Consider the following 21452-nt stretch of genomic DNA (forward strand, 5'->3'; position numbering starts at 1 on the left):
AATGAAGTTAAGAGAAATTCCCTTCTCTTAAACCATTATCACTGAGCTTGGCTATTAGTTTTGTTCATTAAAGCAGTTCATTAATTAAATTCTTCAACTACTTTACTGAGGTAGAAATAGCATTTTTTAATGCTTGTTTTTAATGCTTTTTTTAATTGTAGAAAGACAAAAAGTAGTCAGAGCCACTTTATCAGGCTCTGCTAAGAATCTGAATGGAGTATCACCACCCACTGTATTTCCAAGAATTAAGTTGGTTAATAAATACTTTGTTTTTAAAATATATGTAACTGCTATTTTATGAAAGTTAGCAATTAAAAACTTATATAGGAATGATTAACATCATCTGCTAACAAAACAATATCCAGAAATCCCGCAGAGGAAGAAAATAAGTTCAATTTGCTGTGCCCGTTTCAGTGGCTCCATGGATTTTTTCCAAGTAACTTATCTAATCATGAGCCACTTCATAAGCATTAACATGAGGAGAGTTTTCAACAGCACCTGACAAAAATTCATCACACAATTGTTTCAACAACTTTTATTCCTATCAAAGGCTATAAAAACAGGTGATCTGATCACCTTGAAAGGGATAAATAAATTAAAACTTGGGAATTGTTTAGAGAACATGAGATCTTTTCCTACTCATTCCTTATCAAAAGCAATACAATCACAACATTTTCAGATCTGAAGTTTCATACTAACCTCAGATTCATTTAATGAAGTGAGGCTCCTAGTACATCGACGTGACAAATAATTGTCTTCAGCTTTGCATCTTAATGGAATACTTTCTCCAGTTTTAGTTTTGCTTTGTTGTTTCCTAGGCTGTAAATATTTAAAAGGAGTAAAGATTAGGCTATGCATTAGACCTCCAAAATATCTCGAGTTTTCTAAAGTTACAGTGTAAAACCTCAAGCTCAGACGCCACATGAACACGTAAGCTGAAACACAGCACAAGTGTGGGAAGGTAGTAACATCTATTCATTGTGTGATCTTCAGATACACCCTACTGGGTCTCACTAACAGTCTCAGGCAGTATTCTGCCTCCAAAAGAGAGAAAGCGAGACATTATTTCGGGACAAAATCTGTAATGCTGGTTGTTTTGTCATCCATTCCCCCCATACTCTGCACGCTCACAGCTGCTATGTTAGAACCAAAGGCTAAACCTCTGCCTAATCTTCAGCATCCACATACGAATACATGGAAATCTGCATGGAAAAGTTCCATAATGTACACAGAGAGATGGTGTTCTAGTAAATAAAATATTTTTGAGAAGATGAGAGCTCATGTTTGAGTGGAAGACAAAAAGAACCAACAAGTACTCATCACTGAATATGTAGTAAGTTGTAATACAATATATTTTGATTCTTCTATTTTACTTATGTGCTTCAGCCTTCATCTCCCTTAAGATATAATAACCTGAGCTTTTATTTGTTCCCAAATCCTCGGTACTGTGAGAAAGTCGGCAGTTGTAGGGGAAGTTTTGCTATGAGAACATCTTTCTTCTCAGAGAAAGTGAATCCAAACATTCTCAAAAGAGCACAACTCATTTAGTCTTCTGTTTAGCATCTGAAATTCTATGCTACGGCTTAGATTGGCTATCCTGATTAAAAGCTGGATGTTGAAATAAGAAATGCAACTTCCAGAGATCATCCCCCCTCTGCTTTTTGATGCTTCCCTTAATCTCTCTCCACGTCCCCTTCTGTCTTTTCATGCCATTGTAGATACTACCTCAGAGAAAGCAAAGAAAGTAAGAAACCTGAGACAGAACTACTGTCTGAGTATTGAGCCTAGCTTGGGATCCGGAAATGCTGTGAATTATCAGAAAAAGCTACAGATGTCCAGTCTGATTGTAGGATCATAAGCACCAAACTGACATCTGCTTATCTGAACTACTGAAAAAATTGAAATTTTAGTAATTAACAGAAATTCTGTTTCTGAAGAACAAAAATAAAAGCTGGTGCTTTTTTTGGTTAGTTGCACATGATGTCAATACGACAGTGTTCAAGAACAGAACCACACCCAGAATACAAAGATCAGGTACAGGAGTCTTACAGAATTTATGGGTAGCTAATCAGGTAGGAGGAAAGGAGAGCTGACCTTGCTTGAATCCTTTAAGGCAGATTGTCTCAGTTCTGCTATTTCTGTCTCTTTTTGTATGACATTAGAAGCCAAAGTTTTGAGCTATTTTTCCAAAGCTTCAACTAACTGATCTCTCTCCTCACGCCACTTTTGAAGATTACGGTCCTTTTCCTCCAGCTGGGCAACAAGTCTTTCCTAAAAGAAGAACAGATGAACAGTGAACATCACCTACTACACACTGAACTGTTCTAACACTTCGGTAGTTAGCACCGTTTTACAGTCTTAGTAAATGTATGATCTATGATATATGTTGTCGGTCCTCAGCAAATTGTTTCATTTCTTTGTTGCGAAGATTCTCAGCTTCTTTTATCTGATTTAGGAGCTCTTCTTTCTCCTCCAGCCACTTTTTTCTATCAGTTTGATACTTAGTCTCACTTTCCTATTTCAAAGAAACCAAAAATGAAATAGTGAGTCATTAAGGAATAAAAGTCTTAAAAGCCAGGTCATCATTAAATACACTTGTTTCTGCAAGATAAAATAGACTTGTTTCTGCAAGATAACAGAAACATTAGCAGTTTTTATTACAGAATATTCCCAAAGGCAGGTATTGGATAATCATTAGTTCTTTTCCATTAAAAAATAATCATTTCCAGTATTTCTTATTCAGACTGCAGAGCCTCCATAAAACATCTCTTTTTCTTTATAAATGTTCACACAAGCTTTACAGAACTTACACCAAAAGTCAGTATAAGAAAAACTCTTTTAACTTAAAAACTTCTAACACTTTACGCTGCCTTGCAGCAGTTGTAGAAAAACTTGCAGCTCCTTCAGGGTTGAAAGACAAAGAAAAGCAACACAGTTTACACTGTAGGAGTAGTCTCCTTTCCTATCAAACCTACTAGCAGACATTCTCATATATAGGACAGAGCACCTGAGAAACTGCTTGGAAAAAATAAAAGTCTTTTAACCAAGGAAAATTAGTAGACCCGCAGCCCAACAAAAAAGGCTTCTGGTGATAAAGTTAGATGATGATTTCGATAGCTTATATTAGTTGCCCAAGCAACTAACAGAAAACAGTTTTGACAAATACACCGTAAGTTACAATTTGCTTTGAGTTAGTATTCCTTTCTTGCAAACAACAATTGTATAAGTATACTCTGCTTATAGCACATTGACATGGCATAGAATGAAGCAATGAATGTTCAACTTTCCCCTCTTCTTGAAAAAGGGAATTGGCTCTGCGCATTAAAAAAAATATCATGAATAAGCTTACTCAAGGTGAAGGAGGAAAGAAGCTCAGAACCATTCCACTAACAGAGTGGATGTAACCTATTGTATACTCACTTAGAAAACTCCCACTGCCAGCCCATTACTTTTATTTAAAAAAACAAACAAACAACAATAACAAAAAATAACATCAGATGGGATAAGACAACTAACTGTTCAGAGGCCAGCAAAAGAAGCACTGCTCATGGCAGCATAATGTAGGGAAGGCTGCACTTCCTATACTATGGGGGCATCAGTGATGCCATTCTTAACGTACCACAAAAAAGCTGCACCTGGTCCCTATTGCATGTTGCACTGCAGGTGTTACAGGAAGTTTCTGTAATCAATATAACAGTTTACTTTATCAAGTTACAACTTTGAAGTTAAGTTACCTCCAGCTCTTTTTGCAGCTTTATTAATTCTGTACTGTTTTCATTCAAATTTGCCTCATCACTTTCGTTGTTCTTTTGCTGCCAGTCACCATTGCTCTGGTATTCCAGTTCACTGTATTTGTGTTTCCATGCAATCAGTTCTACTCAATACACAAAATGAGGTTAGATAGCATATCATTTCAAATATATATTTGAAATACCACACCAATGACTTTTTACTAAAGCAGCTTCGGTTTTATCTGCTACAGACATAAAGAAATAACAGAAGCCTTTAACTACAAGAGATTTGTTGTTTACTATGGAACGTTAATGCCTAAGTAACAGTCACATGAAAATGGAAGTGGCTATCACAGTACGTCTAAACCCCTTTTGCATCCCTGCTCCCTATCCCTGCAAAGATTACCTGAAGCTAATTTTTGGTTCTCTTCTAACTGAGCTTGAAGCATTTCATCTTGTTCAAGCTGCGTTACCTCTTGTTCTTCTAATGTCATCCGCATAACTTCAATTGTTCTATCCCTTGCACACAGATCTGAAGGTTTGAAAATTTACAGATGAACTCCCTACTAGCTCCCATTATTCTCAAATCAAGATTCTCCCATGACCAAAAGCTCTTTTAAAAGAAATAGAGCATCTCCATTGAAATATTTACATACAAATACATGCAGACATGTTTTAAAATCGAAACACAGAAGACTCAAAGTCATTAGCAATGTGACAACGTTTACACGGATATTCCACACACACACACACACACAAATAATGGCTGACCGTCACATAATTGGTCATAGTCTTTGGAGATATCTTCCATCCTCTCAGTTTCCACCAGCTCCTATATTTCATGTTGAAAGAAAAGCATACACAGTAAAAACAAGCAGAATCTTTAAGACAGCCTAGAATTAATAAGCTTTTCATAAAGCATAAATAAGGACTCAAGCTGATAAAAAGAATTTATGGTAAGACATTTCAATTAACATATCATGATGTCACTCAACAAGATCAGGTTATATGCATGTATTACATATGTATTTACTATGCAGATTATTGTATTGAAAACAATCTGCCAGTGCTCTGTAGTGACTAATTATTTGAATATCTTTCATGGTCTACCACTAATTTCAGTTGGCCACTTTCATTTTGCTCCAATTTTTTTTTTTTTTTGACCTTTTTCCTGTTGCTTGGAAAACCTGCATCATTAATTTAATAAAAATTAAGAGCAAGAAAAATACCTGTTTAAGTTGTTGGATAGTATAGTCTTTATAATCCAGCTCATCCTTAAACTGGTTATTAATCCTTTCAAGTTCTTCCATCTTGTTCCTGAGGGATTCCTCCACAGAACGCATCGTGGACACCTGTAATGTAAGCACAGCTCACGGTTCATTAAAAGACTTCTGTAATCCAACCTGGCCAAATACTTCTTTGTTAAATAAAGAGGAATTCACAAACAAGTGCTGAGTAGGAAAACGACAGCAAGTGCAAGGTTACCAAGGAAGACATGAATTCATTTTTAAGCTTCAATTTTCCACCCCAAGCACACCCAATAAACTTTCAGACTAAGTTCCTGCAAAATGGGTTTTAAGATATCTTCTTGTTTAATAATTAAATTTTAACTATTAACATCACTGAAGCTGAAATTGAAGAAAAAAAATATACATGCTTATATTAAAGAGCCTCTGGAAATTAGTCTATTTCTCTTCAAGTAAATAGCATTCTTCTTCCCAGTTATCAGCGTTTTTTCACAAGACTTAGGTTTTAGGCTTTGGAGTTACCACGGATACCAATGGCAAGTCACCAGTAACATAGAGATAATAACAAGTCCCCTCCAGAGGCAGATTAGCTATTCTCTTCACAAACCTTATTCCAGACTACTAACCAACTTTACTTTCCTCTGTTCATTATCTATGTGAAACCATGTTTTAACTTCTGGTCCCCTCTAGAGCTTCAATGGCAACTTTACCTAAGATTTGCTGCTAGCCACACTAGTGTGAAATTTCCAGCTTCATAGTTAAAGTTTGACAAGTTTTAACAGCAGAAAGCCAAGCATAATCTTACAGAAAAAAATAGCTCAGTTGACTACAAACCTCGCTTTGTACTTCCTGAATTTGTTTCTCGGCATCAGAATGTTTGTCTTTTAGATCTGCATACTCTTCTTCTTTCCTCTGCAAATCTTTTTTCAAATTCAGTACAAGGGCAGAACTCTCAGAAAGAATATTTTCTAGCCTTATGTTAAAAATAAAGAGACAAAGAACATTACTGTTACACGTCTCATGGAAACAGCAATTACAGCTTAATCCATGCCCTGCCTGTTGGTTTCTATTTGTAAATAGACTCTTAAATCTATCTAGAACAGTGACAAGATTTAAACAATTACTTCTGAATTTCAGCTTGCTTCTCATAATCAGATGCTGAAGCAATAAATTATTCAGATGCTATTCTGAGGGATGTACAACAAAACCACCAGAAATCCCCATATTATTCTTCATTTCCTTGCACACTCCTGTTTTCCCTTGGAACTCAAGTAGCATACCAAAGCATCCTAAAGTAGTAGTTTGGCCATTGATAAGCATGCAGATGCATTAAGTCGAAGAGATGTTCCCATTAACTATTTTAAACTCTAGTTCATTCTCAAAGGGCTCTAAGTTAACTCAGTGGTTACTTACGATTCTATACGTTGCACTTTCTCCATTTCACTCTTTTCCTTTTCCCGAAGAGAATGTTTCATCTGCTCCAAGCTGTTTTTCAGCTGCATAACTTCTTGAATCAGATTTGCTTCATTGCTACTTAACTCTTCAAACATTTTGTCTGCATTTGCAGACTTCTCCTGCAGAGTTGCTGTAACTGTCTCCAGATTAACAATAATAGATTCTTTTTCTTTAAGTAATTCATTGAGTTTTGACACATTGTCTTCCATTGTCTTGGAAGCCTCCAGGAGATATTCAAGCTCTCTTATTTTTACCTCACAGTTGGCAACTTCCTCCTGAAATTGTGCAATCACTCTCTGATCTTCTGCAGTCTTTTCTTCAAACTCCCGAGTTTTCTTTTCTATTTGCTCATGTAACTGATTCACAAGATCATCTTCCTGACTAGTGTGAGTTGTAATCTCACATAGCTTCATTACAAGTTGACGATTATGATTTTCAGCATTATTCAGTCCCGCCTTTAGGTTTTCATTGTCTTGAAGCAGTGCTTTGATGTGCTGATGTTTTTGTGAGGAAACATCAACAATACTTCTGCATACTTCCCAAATCGTTTCAAGACTATAGTTAAAGGAGAGGTCCTGCACAAGATCTGAGATGGAAGAAGTCTGTGACTGAATGCATGCAGAACTAATTTGAGATGTCCCTGGCTCAGCTTTTTCAGAGTCTGAGGAATTCTTTACACTGACAAAGTCAGTACCGATGGCGTGAAACTCTAAGTGACATTTGTATAATTCATCTAATTTGGTCCACATTTCTTTTACTTGTGATGCTTTATCAATTATATATTCTTTGGCAACTTCTATGTTGTGTGTTAGTTGGGCATTTTTGTCTTCTAGTGTCATATTTATAGATTTCTGTTCATCCAGTTCAGAAGCAATTTCCCGATAGTCAGCTTGACCCTGCAGAATTTGTTCACGGAGGACATCAGCTGTTTCTTCAGAAAAAGAAAGCTCAATACGCAGGCTTGTTACCTGCTTACTGAAATCTTCTTTTTTATTTTTTTCTCTTCTGCATTGTTCGTCAAGCACAGCTAAATGATGTTCCAAGATTTCAGTTCTTTCCCTCAGTGCTAGTACTTCCTTTCGGTACGCGGAGCACTTTTGTTTCATGTGTTCAATTGTCCTTTGCTCTACAGTGTTCTTTTTCTTTCTCTCATTTACAACTACTGTAAAACAAACAAACAAACAAACCAAAAAAAAAGGGGAAAAGGAATGTAGCTCAGATTGATTAAAATAATTATTACATAGCAGTTCACAACACCAAGTAGCAACTTCTAAGTGAAACACTGTCGTAATATGCAAGCCATACCCTCACATCACATAGTATTTGATACTAGTGAAGGAATTAAAGTCCTCTGAACACGTAATCAGGTGCCTCAGATTTCTATACAGAATTAAGAGCAAAAGGTTTTCAGGCTGGAAGAACACGTTTACCATGGCACTACTCAAACCTTCCACTCCACACCAGTAGAAAATCTAATTAGATTTAAGAAACATGGGAACGAGATAGATAATTCACAGGTATATTCTTTCTATCTTCCGTGCTTCAGCAATCCCTATAAGGCAGCCAGGAATCACTCCATCTACATCTAAATGGTAGATAAACAGTTCTCTAAGAAATTTCATTCCAACTCACAGTCCTCTTACTTTCAAAAGAAAGATAAAACCCTGGACAAGTTGATCACTTAACTGTTGATATCTGTCTCTCTTATTCAGTTCATCTCTAAACAAAATATGAGGATTCCTACTTCTGTCCACACTTACTCTTTTGCATATAAAGTTCACTCATAAAGTTGTACAAATTTGCAGATTCAAGTTTCCATAAATATTCCATTAGCTTGGGGCTGTTTTTTTCTTTAACTGGTGAGCAATTAGCTAAAATCACATGCATTTTCTTTCTATCAAAAGCGACTTCTGCTGTATTTCATCATTGCTTTAGAATCCAGTTATGTCCATTCCATAATATGCATACTTTAAGTATTAAAAAAAATAAATATAAGTCAAGACTTACTAGGGATTGGGTCACCACAACAATATATTCAATGGTGATTCTTGTACAGTCCTTTTATTACTACAACTACAGAAATGCAGAATTTTATAGCGCCCACGTGCAGCCTGCATTACATACAGATTCACATGTACTGCATGGAAACAGCCTCTTAACTCATCTAAGGAGTTTTATATACAGCCCTCAACTGATTTAAAAGTCATACTGAAGAAACAGCAGTGGCATATTCCACCCCAAACCAGGTTTTGGGTTTTGACTGCTGCTCCCAGCAACACTAGTGAGGGGAATATGATTTATAAGTAATCTAAACACTTTATGCGGAAAACAACAAGCAAGCACTAAAGCAAGATAAATAAGACTAGGGAGAAGATGTGTAATGTTCAGTCTAGAAGCTCCTTACACAGGAAGTAGGGAAAAAGCATTATTACAGAGCATAGGAAACAAGACCTAAAAGCTCAGAGAATGGTGTAAATACCCTGAACTTTAAGCTGAGATAACCTAGCATCTCCTAAAACACTTTTGCTCGTGCTACTTATATAACTAATTCTACAAAAGAACCAGCACAACATACCTGTGCTCATTGTTCTACTGTGTATATTTAACATAGCTAAAGAATATATATTAAGAGTTTTTTGAAATTGGACGCTATTAATACTCACAAATAGAAGAAAATTTTAAAATGATTGAATACTCAGTACTTCTTAACCGAAAACTTCATGCTGACATTGTGACTATCAGCTACCCATTTTAATTCCTATGTGGAGCATTGCTGTCATTAATTTTTAAATGAGAGCTTTGGTCATATGATTAGAACAAACCCACTACTATTTGGAGTATGGAGGAGTCCACATCCCTCCCTCAGTCTCTGGTAAGATGCTTATATGTGATGCCATTCAGTGGTCACATTAGGATTCAATATTTATGCCAAATAAAGGCAGCAGGGACAAATCATCCAAGAACAGCATCTCATCCAAAGAAGGCCTTGACTTTCTCCCTTGCACATATTTTGCAAGAGGAATACAAGAAAGGAAGGGACTACAGCTAAGTTTTAGATTTTCCCTTCTACATTGTATATGCCTTCCGTAATTCTAGGAACACTGATGCTCAGCTGTGCCCAGAAGTGAAGTTAAATGCATCAGAGCTTATCCAAACCATTTTGCTCAAATATTGCCCATGAGCGAGCAATTAGCAGGTCGTCAACAATTTTGATAGTTGCTTCAGGAAAAACAAAACAAACAAACAAAAATAAGCACTTGAGCAGCTGATGCTACTCAGAAGATCAGCAACAGCAGTTGAAACAATCCTAAAGAAACTGCTTTAAAACTATTACCAAATCTGCAAGTGCATCAACAGATGAGGAAAAAGCAGCAAAAAGGAAAAAAATAGTGCAAAAACTTTTATTCTTAAGCATTCAAAAATGAACAGCATAGGACCTTCTGAAAAAGGGATATTTACATAACAGTTACTTCTATTTACAGTTTAACACAGTGGCTTTTCTCCTTATACCATAAGGTACGCGCTTCACAGCCTTTTGCTTCCTATCCGGAATAGGAAGCAATTTATTGTTTTGGAAGACACCCTGTTCAACGATGGAAGAAACTGTACCTTTCTTTGGAGGTGGCTCTTCCACAGTAGGCTTATCTTCATCAGTACTGCGCTTTCTTCCCACTTCCAACTCAGTTTTATCTTGTTTCAGTGCTTTAACTGAAAGCACTGAAAATTGGCTGCTTTCAGTTCCTTTATTAGTGTTCTCTTCTGCCGGTTCTGCTTTAATGGTAGTTAAATGGTAGGTAGTCTTTTCCTGTATTGATATAAGATCAGTTACATTGAAGCTTAACAAAAGGAGCACTTAAGTCTCAGTAATCTTCTGTAGGCAAATATTTACACAAAACCATACAGCTAAAATATTTACCCGGTGACTCTATAGACATCAGTTACAAATCTCAATAGCAGACAGAACAAGTACACCTTCAGATAATGACAAGTGCAATACTCGGTAGAGTATACAAGGGAAAGCAAGAGCCGAGCAGGTTACAAAGTAAAAGACTTGCACACAATCAACAGTTTACCAGTTTATCAAAGAATTTCCTGTTTCCAAGATGTCAACAAAATTACAAACATGGTCAAAGAGCAAATGGTCAGCTCTCATACAAGTACATCACATCACACTTCTGCTAAGCTGCTAAAATCACTTTCATCGTGACAGATATAATCCAACCTTAAAGCTTAGTCAGCTCTGTCACGCATATTTTAGATTGTGTCCTTGACCACAAGTGAAGCTTCCTTACTTACAAGATGACGATTGTTAAGCCATGCTGGCACTGCCAAGGACTGATTATTCATCTTTAGTAACTTATGAAAAGAAAAGCCTCAGAAGTGTTCAGGCCACACAATCTCACAGATAGAGTTGGAGCCTTGTTCTTGGAAGAAGTAATAGGTGAGGACATGACTACTCATCACAGTCAGCTTTAATACCATGGAAATACTAAGTTGCAGTGATGCAGACAGTCAAAGACTAAGAAGGGTCAAGTTGCTAAGCTTACAAGGTTAGAGATCTGAGTGACAGAATTAACTATAAATGTTTTCAGAGCTACTTCAGGCTACCAAACATCAAAAAATGCACAAAAACCACCAGAAGTTGTATGCACACATACTTAATCAAGCTAGTCTTCACATATTCAGTAGCTCGCAGTACATTAGTCAGGATAAAGTTTTATGGACTGCATAGAACGTGGAGATATCCTGACCATTCATACTCGTACTTCCAACTCTACTCAACATACTTTTACTGTTGCTCTTCCTCTGATGTAGGAGTGTGAGGCAGGAGTTAGTGGAACACGCTGATATTTTTGTTGTTTGTGTTAACAACAACTACCTTCAGATAAATTTGAATTGTTTACAATTTCAAGCGAGTACCGGCTACATACAGAAAATCAGTTTTCCAAAAATGTGTTGATTACAAGCATAGAATTAGTGTTTTTCTTTTTTTGTATAAGGATATGGAGATGTGTAAAACTCACATAATCTTTTACTTTTTCCTCTAAATGAGATTTTAAGTCTTGTAGCTCTGTAATAATGTCATCTTTCTGCACCACGATGTCCATTAGCTCTCGAATCCTTTCATTTTGTGCATTCATTTTCTTAGAAATAAAAAATAAAAAAAATTCAGTCATCAGATTCTAATGTAGTGTTAAGTAGCTGAATTACACAATGCATTAAAGGCAAATTCAGTTAAGCTAAGCTCGGTAAGAAATCTATTAATTGAGCCTACTGGAATAGCATTTTAATCTACCACAAGTTGGTATTAAAACAATTTTACACAACATCTTCTTGATAAAGTTACCTCAGTTGCTTCTTTAAGTTGCTCAACAGACTCATCTAATTTAATCATCTGCATTTCAAAGTCTGTAACACACAGAAAAGGTTGTATTACATAAGTAGCCAATAGATAGTTTATTAAGTAATCAATTTTTCCAGATATTCTAATGTTTAGGTAGCTTTTGAACAGATTAATTAATTTGCATGTGGTCTTCACTTATTGGGAGTGATTCAAAAGTTTTCTATATTTCTTGGAACGAAAACATTGCATCAACAAGGCATAAAGAAGAGTAGAGATTACAATATAAAAGTAAAAATCAAGATATAGACATTTAACCTCATACTTACGAAAGCGTAAAGCTGCTAGTTGCAGTTTAAAGGAGAGGGAGGAAAAAAGAAAAGAAATAACCAAAAACCGTGGAATTGCTGAACCTGAATATACACAAGGAACAAACTATCACTTATCTACAGGCTATGGTTCCAAAGGTAGAACATCTCCTCTAATTCCTACTCAAACTGGTTATTTCTATTTTATATTAATGAACTATTTCTGTCTTCTACCTTTCACATCGCATAACTCACCTTTGTTCTTCTGCATTAGCTCTTCTTCAGTTTTAAGTAGTTTGGTGTTTTTCTCTGTTAGCTCTTCTTTGGTCTCCATCAGTTCAAAGTTAGTTTTCTCCAGCTGCTTTTCAAACCAGCCAGTATCTTCCTTCGGGTCCCCCAGGGATACAATGGAACTATGTGCTGCCTCAGCTTGCTCTTTAATATCCATGACATCATAATGCACAGAATCAAGAATGCCCTCAGGATCAACACAGGTGTCAGGCACTATGCTATGTTCTCCACCCTGAAACGTAATTTATAATCAGTTAAAACTGGTGAATAGCTGACTACATAATAGCTGTTATTTCTTCAGATAGTCTGGATAGCCACTATGAAGACAGCCATACAAGAAGTTTTTAATTTCAGCTTCAAAACCCACCTCACAAATTCACATACAACATGACAGTGATTCGTATGGGGGGAAGATAAGTGGCATTCTAGTAACAGCTAATATATTTTATAGTATTTGATGACCACGCTCCCTTTTTTTTTTTTTTTTTTTTTTTTTTTTTTAAATATTACCCCAGATTGTTCTCCTTCAAATTTAACGTACAAGTTCGGACTCCCCTTTTCTTTGTATACAGCGTAAATTTTCATTTTGTGTTGCAGAAACAAGGAAAACGCCCAAATTCCCAAAGCTTTCTGAAACTGTTCTTAAGGCTCAGCAACTATTCCTGCTAGATGAAGAATAGATGTATCTTGCTCATCATACAGCAACACAGCATGCACTTCTTTGTAAACAGCCATGTGTTTCTACAAGATGTGCCCATAACATTTAAATAGTAAAAAGGAAAATATTTAAGAAAAAAAAAAAGAAAAATACCAGGGTGTCATGGTTTAATAATTTTGTAATTTTGCTATCAGTATTCCACATCATAACATCATATAAAGCATGAATAATTTTACTGCTCCCGAACACTTGCAGTATATTGATGATATTGTCGTGTGGGGCCATACAGCAGCAGAGATTTTCAAGAAAAGAAAACAGATAATCCTAATTCTTTTGCAAGCTGGTTTTGCCATTAAGCGCAGCAAGGTGAAGGGGTCTGCCCAGGAAATCCAGTTCTTAGGTGTAAAATGGCAAGATGGGCATCGACACATCCCAGCAGATGTGATTGACAAAATCACTGCTATGTCTCCTCCCACCAACAAGACAGAGACCCAATCTTTTCTGGGAGTAGTGGGCTTCTGGAGAATGCATGTCCCAAACTACAGCCACATAGTGAGCCCCCTCTATCAGGTAACACGGAAGAAGAATAATTTCTCATGGGGTCCTGAGCAGCAGCAGGCTTTTGAGCAGAGAAAACAAGAGATAGCCCGTGCCGTGGCCTTGGGGCCAGTACGGACGGGACAGGATGTAAAGAACATCCTCTACACTGCTGCTGGAGAGAAAGGTCCCACTTGGAGTTTGTGGCAAAGAGCTTTAGGAGAAACCCAAGGCCAACCCCCGGGACTTTGGAGTCGAGCATATAAAGGGTCTGAGGAGTGCTACACTCCAACTGAGAAGGAGATCTTAGCCGTGTACGAGGGGGTTTGGGCTGCTTCTGAAGTAGTTGGGACAGAGGTTCAGCTCCTTCTAGCACCTCGCTTGCCTGTGGCCCCCCTGTCACGGACACAGGTAGATTTTTGTTTAAACCGTGACAACTACCCAGAATGCAGCATAAGGGAATTTTTGCCTAGAACTCTGGAGGACTATTTTTAACTCAGAAAGGTCAGAGATAGAAAGTTCACACTGATTTCTGGGTCACCAGCCTCACCGTACATCAGCATTTTTGGTTTTTAAATGATACATAAAGTTCTCAATGGCACTGCTCTGGTCGGTAGCTGCCTTTCTGTGCAGCTTGCTCTGTGCATGGCTTGTGAACCGCTATTCAGGCCAGACAGCTGCAGCCCCAAAGACCTGCCATAAATGTACAAATTCTACCAGGATAATGTCTTGGGAGTGGAGAAACAGGATGCGCAGTCATATGGCTCTCACACATACCTTGTACAACCAGCTTGGCTCTGGACTGGGCATCACCAATGTCACAGGTGTACACGTCACTGTCACTTTTCTCCAGATTTTTTATGCTCAGCTGCAGGTCTCGTCCTTTCTGTGCCATCTCGTATTTCCTGCCAGGCCTGAGCTCAGCAATGCCTTTCCTCCATATGACGGTGTATGAGCATTTCTTGCACTGAAATGAAAAAATTGTAGTTCTACTTTCTTCAGTTTTCAGATCTGAAAGTTCCTTGATAAAGTAATTAGGTTTTTCTGGAAGGAAAAGAGGGGGATGAGGGTGTGGGACAAAGGGATTTGTTACCCGAACAAGTCTCAAGCATACAGAGGTGTCCTGAATCTCCTTTGCCCTCATTTCAGAATATCACATAGAGATGCAAAGAGTCTAAGAAGACCACAGAGTCCACCCATTTACATAGGTTTGATAATTCCAGTAGATATCTGGAAAGTTCAATACCATTATACATGCGCTGTTAGGATCTCATCTGATAAACTGCATATAGTTTTGATTACACATATTCAATAGAGACTAATTCAGATTGCCATCTTTTCTTGGCTCACTAACACCCAAGATCATAGAATCATAGAATGATCACAGAATCATAGAGTGGCCTGAGTAGAAAAGGACCTCAAAGATCATCTAGTTTCAAACCCCCTCCAAGGGGTCACCAACCACCAGACCAGGCTGCCCAGATCCACATCACACTGGAGAATCATTCAGTTTCCAGATTATTTTAAGGAAAAGATTTTAATCCATCATATTTTCTGAAAACTAAGAATTGATCCTGCTCAAGGAAACAGAAGAGAAAAACATCACCCACAGGCTGCAGATATTTACCTCGACTTCTCTACATGCCATCCCCATGTGCTTTTCAACTCACCTTGCACAGTGACCCTGGCTTTTGTTATGGAGTCCTCTGTCTCACAGGGGTACTCCCCACTGTCCTTGGCAGTAGAGTCATGGATGATCAGAATGGCCCCAGTTCCCTCCTGCTGCAAGTCGTACTTCTGGCTTTTTCTGATTGCTTTGCCATCCTTGTACCACCTGATGTTCAAATCCGGTTTTGACAGCTCACAGCTCAGGCTGATGTCCTGCCCTGCTGCTGCTGTCTTATCCTCCAGCTGTTTTGAAACCTCAGTAGGTTTTCCTGGAAGAAAACATTGCTTTTTGAGTAACATACACTTAGGGTAGGATGCCTCTCTCAAAATACATGCATCTACATGCTGGAGATAAGTTAGAGAGGCACTTGCAACAGACGCCATCCTACAGCCAGCAGTAATCTGCAAAGTACAGACAATAGAATTCCAGGCAGCATTTATTCTCTCTTAAATCTACCCCATTGAGGATGATGAACCATGTCTGAAAACTGCCTCTTTCTTCTCTCCACTCATCACACTGGGAGCCTCGGATGATGCTCTCAGATGCACATGCTCTAGATAGGAATTTGTTGTACAGCTAGATGATGTGAAGGCCATCCCTTCAGCTTATACTTAGAGGATATTTGCTCCCACAGTTCCCTCAACAGATCATTCCTGATTTACTGTTAATGGAACAAGCTGTAGTGAGATGCCCATTTCCAACACTACCCCAGTGCTTTGGGTAGTTCTCACATTTGTGTAAAATGTTTTGTCCTTTTACTTATTTTTAAGAGAAATTCTCAGTGCTTCGAGGTTCAAGTAGAAGGTTGCTATTCACTTTAACCATATTATGAGTTAGCTCTCACGACAATCTTATCAGAAGACAGTTGAAGGAATCAGGCCCCAGAATCTCTCCCATCTCATTACCTTTCACAGACAGAGAGGCTTTGGAGGTTAGACCACGGGCAGTAAAAACGACTTCCTCAGTGTCCGTAGGAGTCACACTTTTGATAATGAGAGTATATTTCCGACTCACGTTAGAAGCTTTAAATCGCCCACCACTTTCCACTCTGCTTCCAGTCAGTGTCCACTTGAACTCATCAATGCTTTCATGGGACAGAATGCATTCAAAAGTACAATCTTCTCCCTCCTGGATTTCAGTGTTTTTCAGCCATTTGGTAATGCCACTATTCAGCTCTGGAAGGTAAGAGATAGGTTAGTATGAGGTTTATATGGAGAAAAGGCATTTGTGACTGACATGAGTAGCAGTACTGGTGTTTTAACTCAGGATTTGCAGAACATGGCTGTGTTCCTTACTGATGTATTCTCTAAGACATTCTCCACTCAGAATTACCAGAAAGCTATAAAAAAAAAAGAGATGTAAATCTCTTGTCTTTGCTCTGGAAGAACTACAATTAGAGCAGCTCAGTCCATGGAGCAGAATGAAGATTCAATGAGCTACAGAGGGAACAACCTAACAGAGAGGACAACTCTAGGATGCTGCGTGAGAAAAAGGGTTTTGCCTATGACAAGAAATTAACTGTTTCTATTAGCTAATTTGTTACCATCCTACCCCTACTGGTGTTCAAACGATTTCTCCATTTTAGGGATGTTTAGAAAGGAAATATTTCCAGGACATTCTTGACATGTTTGGTGATTTTCATGGCAAAATGAGATACATTTACATCAAAAGCAATGGGAATTTTCCAGACATCACTGTGCTAAATTGCAGTAATACACTTCTATTGTAGAAACTAGTAAGGCTCGTGGGGGAATAGGTGTAAGACATAGTGACCATACTGAATGTGCTTTTAGCACTCCTTTACTTTCCACAGTACTTACCCTGAATGCCGACCTTTGATTTGGCAACATCACTGCCAATATCACAGGTATAGAAACCTGCATCTGACTTCTCAAGGTCATGGATAAGGGGACATAGGGTCTTCCCAGACTGTACCAGCTCATACTTGTTGCCAGAAGTGAGCACAACACCGTCCTTCTTCCACACTGGTTTGACCTTCTCTTTAGAGACTTCGCATTCCAATTTAATCACACCCCGCTCCTCACCAAAAACATCATCCAAGGACTTCATGAAGACAGCAGGGTTCTCTGCAATTAAAAAGGCAAAACAGAACAATGTGATACAGAAGTTGAGACATTTCCAGTTGCTTTCAGATTTTTAAAGAGGGATAAATAAATCTTTACCAGTACTGATGACATCAATATAGAACCTAAAGTGGTTTCATGTCTGTTGACTGAATGCACTTTATGGAATTCTGAACTAATCAGTAGGAGAATACAGGGAACAGGAGGGACAGCCTGCATTGCCTTGGGTGGGACTGATATCATATGAAGTAATTGGGATGCAGCTCTTCTAAAGCTGGAGAGCTGGCATTGCCCTCACATGGAGCAGAGCTCATACAGCAGGCCACAGGATTAAGAGGATTAGCTGCTGAACAATTTTGATTTTCCTGTTTTATTGACTCCTTTTATCTATCTTCTATTTCACACATCAGATGTTTATACTGGGGAAAAAACTTCCACCAAATGCAAAAGAAAGGAGAAAGAGGAAATCCTTCAAACTCTGAGCGCATAGAGTAAAAGAGCTTAATTGCTGGGGAGAGCAGATTAGAATCACAGTACCCTTAGAATTGGAGGAGACCCTTAAAGGCCATCTAGCCCAGATCCCCTGCAATAAAAAGGGACATTCACAGCTAGATCAGGTTGCTCACAGCCTGGTCATTAGTCATCCCAGAGGCAAAACACACATTGAATGATCTCTCCTTCAGTCATAAATCCTTGGAGACAACAGCATTGACACTGCATGTTACTGAAGCAGTAAAAGAAATTGCTCTTGTAACTCTCCTTGTGCTAAATAAAATGATGATAAAAAGCAATGGAATGCTTTGGCAGGACACCAAAACCATCCTCCTTCGTTGATATCTGCTGCAATGGAATCTTCCACTGGAAGAAAGCCTCTGATGACTTGTCACCCCAGAGAGGTCAGCTTTAGAAGCAGGACTGCTGCACAATAGAATGAACTGGAGCTCCTTAGCATCTCTTACATCCAGGAGGGGTGTGATCAGACCCACCTATCACCTTCAGGCGCGCTTTCTGACACCTTGTCTGACTTCACTGTCACTGTGCCAGCATCCTCAGGCTTAACCTGCTTCATTGTCAGTGTGCAGCAATTGCCAACGTTCTTGATGTCATTGTAATTGTTGGTGTAAAGGAGGTTGCCATTCAGGAACCATTCCACGTCCTCGTCATCATGGGACAGCTCGCAGGAGAAGACAGCAGAGCTCTCTTCTTCAATTTCCACATCCTGCAGGTGCTTCGTTACTTCTACATTGCAGGCTGTGGGGAAACAAGGTGAACTGTTACCACTGTTACTATAAATCATACTGGGATGTGGTAGAATGGTAGGACTAGATGATCTTTGTGTAATCTTCTCAGTGAACATTATACGTTTATAAATTTAGCAGGAGAGAATGGCAGAAATCAACCCCAAGAAGAGAAATCTGAGGTGAAATAGGACATGGAAGAGGTCACCCTCCCTGCTCATACCTTCAGCTGTCAGCGTGGCCTCAGTCTCTGCAATTCCTGCCTTGCACTTGTACACACCAGCATCATCGGGCTTCAGCTTCAGAATCTTGAGCTCTGCTGAATGCTTATCCCTCTTGATCTTGTACTTCTCAGAGGGCCTGATGAGTGTGTGGCCCTTGAACCATTTCACAATTTTTGGAGAAGGCCTGAAGTCACAGGACAGGATGACAGAATGACGTTCCAAAGCTGTCTTGTCCTCCAACTTCCTGGTGATTTCTATATGGTAATCTGCAAAGCAGGGGTGGAAGAGAAGAAAGGATGAGGACAATTGGAAGAAGAGGAAAGTCTCTTGCGTGTATTCCATTCCAATTAATGTCATGTTCACAATGGTTCTTTGAACCACTCTAAAGATAAAACAAACGATTGTCTATAGGGAATGCCATTGACTACATTTCTATAAAGTAATACTGTATATTATCTACCAAATGCAAGGTCCAGCTCTTGTTCTGTGCTCCCACAAAACAAATTGCTCCCAATTGTTGAGGCTTTTATTCAAATAAGAGTGAGTTGAGTTGAATAAGAGTGAGATGAAAATATAACAAGTACTTTAGGATGTGAATGGAGACTCTTACGCTGGGGACAACAGCAGATAAAAAGCCTGCAAGTTTCTTTCAGATGAAATCAATGACAAACTGCTTCAAATTTAGGTGCTACCAAACTTAAACTTGTCTAGTTCAGAAATACAATTAATTTCACCTGATTTGACTTCTTTGGTATAGCCAAGGACAAAACCTCAGCTCTGTAGATCTGAATAGTAAGCACATCACAGCTATTCAAACAGATCTTTTACTGAGATGCAGCTGTCTCATTGATTGTCCAACGGCTTTGAACTGGAAATGGAGCAGACCCTCCAGACACACACACAATATTTCAAAGACCCCAGTGAAGGAAGGCTGTACGTTAATTAATTCTTCATCTTCATGATGTAAACCAAGCCTGGATATGTTACCTCTGACAAGCAGATTGGCTGTGGATTTGGATTTGCCAATTGAGAACTGAATGGTGCTTGTCATATCAGTGGTGGTTTTCGGTATGGTCAGCTGGTGGATGGTGCCTTCTTGCTGCATAATCAAGTTTCTGCCAGCCTGTAAGACTTCCCCACGTAGGAATACCACTTGGGAGGTTTCACAGAAGGAATGGATATCTCGCATTCAAATTTGGCTTCTTCAGGCTCAGTCACATAGTCATCACACAGCTCCTTCACTAGATTAATGGATTGCTCTTTAAGAAGGATGGAACAAGAGAAAGCAGAGATTTAGAAGGAATGTAAAAAACCCTTACATTATCACCCCACTTACTCACGTCAGCATTACTGCACATGAACACTACACCTATCAGCTCAGAATGCCTTAAAACATCATTAAAAAATAATAGAAAGAAAAGAATGTTGTTAAGAAGTCAGAGAATAAGACTGACAACCTGAAAAGAGCCCAGATCTTCTGATTCCCAGTCCAACATCCAAATCAAACCATGACCTTCCCATCCCGATATCAAACTCCTCGCATTACGAAATGGAAAAGAGGTTCAATGAAACACGGACATTGATAATTACTTTGGTTAAATACAGCAACTTAGCTCTGAACAACAAGTTTTCACCTAGTAAAGGTCTCTGTAGCTCAAATGTAATGACTCTACTTAGGAGAAATTCATTTTCCAGGAAGTTCTTGCCCTTATAATGTTAACAGTGGCAAAGGTGGGGACTGAACTCTTGAGTAGTGTGCTAACTCAAATGTCTCCGTTTTCTTTATCACACTTAACATCATATATATACCCTAACATTGTATATATTAAAAAAAAAAACAACAACCCTGTGCTCTTTTCAAACAGCAAGAGAAAATGAAGAAAAAGTCAAGCTATGTTTTTTATCCCTCAACATTCAAACACAAATCTGAAGTCTAAACGTAGAAAATCAACCTCCTAAGAAAATAATCTGTTTTACTTAGCAAAAGTAAATTGCAAAAGAGAAGCTGGATATTTTGTGGGCAGAAAGGTAGGTAGGTAGAAGTTTTTATTTCTGTGAAAGGTCCTGGTGGTGTTTAACTTCCTTGAAATTAAAGCAAAGGATGTTAGCTCGTTTATAACATAATTTAATCAAAATCGTCATCAGAAGCATAATTACCTTTAACTGTAAGATGGGCACGAGATTCTGCCTTTTCTGCTAGAGATTTTATTTCTGCTGCATCCTTGACTTGGACACGTGTGTAAGTCAGCGAGTAGCTCTTTCCTGAAGCAGAGAACCACAGAGTCACTAAGGCTGGAAAAGACCACTAAGGTTATCTAGTCAAACCGCCAACTCATCCCTACCAAACTGTGCTCTTGAGAGGAAACCCACAACTACACTTGGCTTCCTTGAGCAAAGAGCTCTGAGGCACGTGGCCAGGCTGAGCATCATCCATCTGGTTTCACAGCATCACTGCCTGTTCTCTCATGTCAATGAAACCACCCATTCCTCCACGTCCACATCCCCACCAAAGCGTAATCTAAACATGGCTTCTACAAGGACTGACCAAATGTGGCCACCGTCACCTTCAAAGTACCTGATACAGAAGGATCACACTCACTGTCAGACAAAACCTCTTTGGAGAGGTGAACTGACTGCCCTGTTCACCCCCACTTTGGAAATAACTGCAC

The 21452-nt window shown here is 38.6% G+C and overlaps 2 protein-coding genes across 5 annotated transcripts; both read right to left on the reverse strand.

The window, feature by feature from the left end:
* Nucleotides 1-687: 687 nt before the first annotated feature.
* LOC146753039 (kinesin-like protein KIF20B) lies at nucleotides 688-14525 on the reverse strand. 4 transcript variants are annotated; one of them, XM_085531011.1, is made up of 13 exons: nucleotides 14346-14525; nucleotides 12338-12605; nucleotides 11781-11842; nucleotides 11458-11577; nucleotides 10043-10238; nucleotides 6392-7595; nucleotides 5813-5951; nucleotides 4961-5083; nucleotides 4503-4563; nucleotides 4138-4263; nucleotides 3735-3874; nucleotides 2095-2515; nucleotides 688-819 (listed from the first exon to the last, which is right to left on the reverse strand). In XM_085531011.1, the coding sequence occupies exons 1-12, from the start codon at nucleotides 14376-14378 to the stop codon at nucleotides 2375-2377; spliced, it is 2613 nt and encodes an 870-aa protein (XP_085387137.1). In that variant the 5' UTR covers nucleotides 14379-14525; the 3' UTR covers nucleotides 688-819; nucleotides 2095-2374. The 4 variants fall into 4 exon arrangements, with proteins under 4 accessions (XP_085387137.1, XP_085387138.1, XP_085387139.1 ...); XM_085531012.1 differs by lacking the exon at nucleotides 11458-11577; XM_085531013.1 differs by lacking the exon at nucleotides 4138-4263.
* A 621-nt stretch (nucleotides 14526-15146) lies between these two features.
* On the reverse strand, nucleotides 15147-18568 carry LOC146753040 (obscurin-like). The gene is made up of 4 exons (XM_085531115.1): nucleotides 18308-18568; nucleotides 17058-17324; nucleotides 16143-16412; nucleotides 15147-15505 (listed from the first exon to the last, which is right to left on the reverse strand). Exons 2-4 carry the CDS (start codon nucleotides 17305-17307, stop codon nucleotides 15192-15194), a joined length of 834 nt encoding a protein of 277 aa, XP_085387241.1. The 5' UTR covers nucleotides 17308-17324; nucleotides 18308-18568; the 3' UTR covers nucleotides 15147-15191.
* Nucleotides 18569-21452: the final 2884 nt, after the last annotated feature.

The sequence above is a fragment of the Coturnix japonica genome, unplaced genomic scaffold, assembly GCF_054131305.1.
Source record: "Coturnix japonica strain WE unplaced genomic scaffold, WE-NBRP24 Scf040, whole genome shotgun sequence".
Taxonomy (NCBI): Eukaryota; Metazoa; Chordata; class Aves; order Galliformes; family Phasianidae; genus Coturnix; species Coturnix japonica.

Coding starts and splice junctions, on each gene's coding strand:
- LOC146753039 (XM_085531011.1), bottom strand. CDS start 14,378: ATGCCCAGTCCAGAGCCAAGCTGGTTGTACAAG. Junction 10,239..11,457: donor AGGAAAAAGTAAAAGATTAT/GTGAGTTTTACA, acceptor ATATCAATACAG/GAAAAGACTACCTACCATTT. Junction 4,264..4,502: donor CTATGACCAATTATGTGACG/GTCAGCCATTAT, acceptor TCAAACCTTCAG/ATCTGTGTGCAAGGGATAGA.
- LOC146753040 (XM_085531115.1), bottom strand. CDS start 17,307: ATGAAGTCCTTGGATGATGTTTTTGGTGAGGAGCGGGGTGTGATTAAA. Junction 16,413..17,057: donor ATCAAAGGTCGGCATTCAGG/GTAAGTACTGTG, acceptor CTTACCTTCCAG/AGCTGAATAGTGGCATTACC. Junction 15,506..16,142: donor AGCCTCTCTGTCTGTGAAAG/GTAATGAGATGG, acceptor GTTTTCTTCCAG/GAAAACCTACTGAGGTTTCA.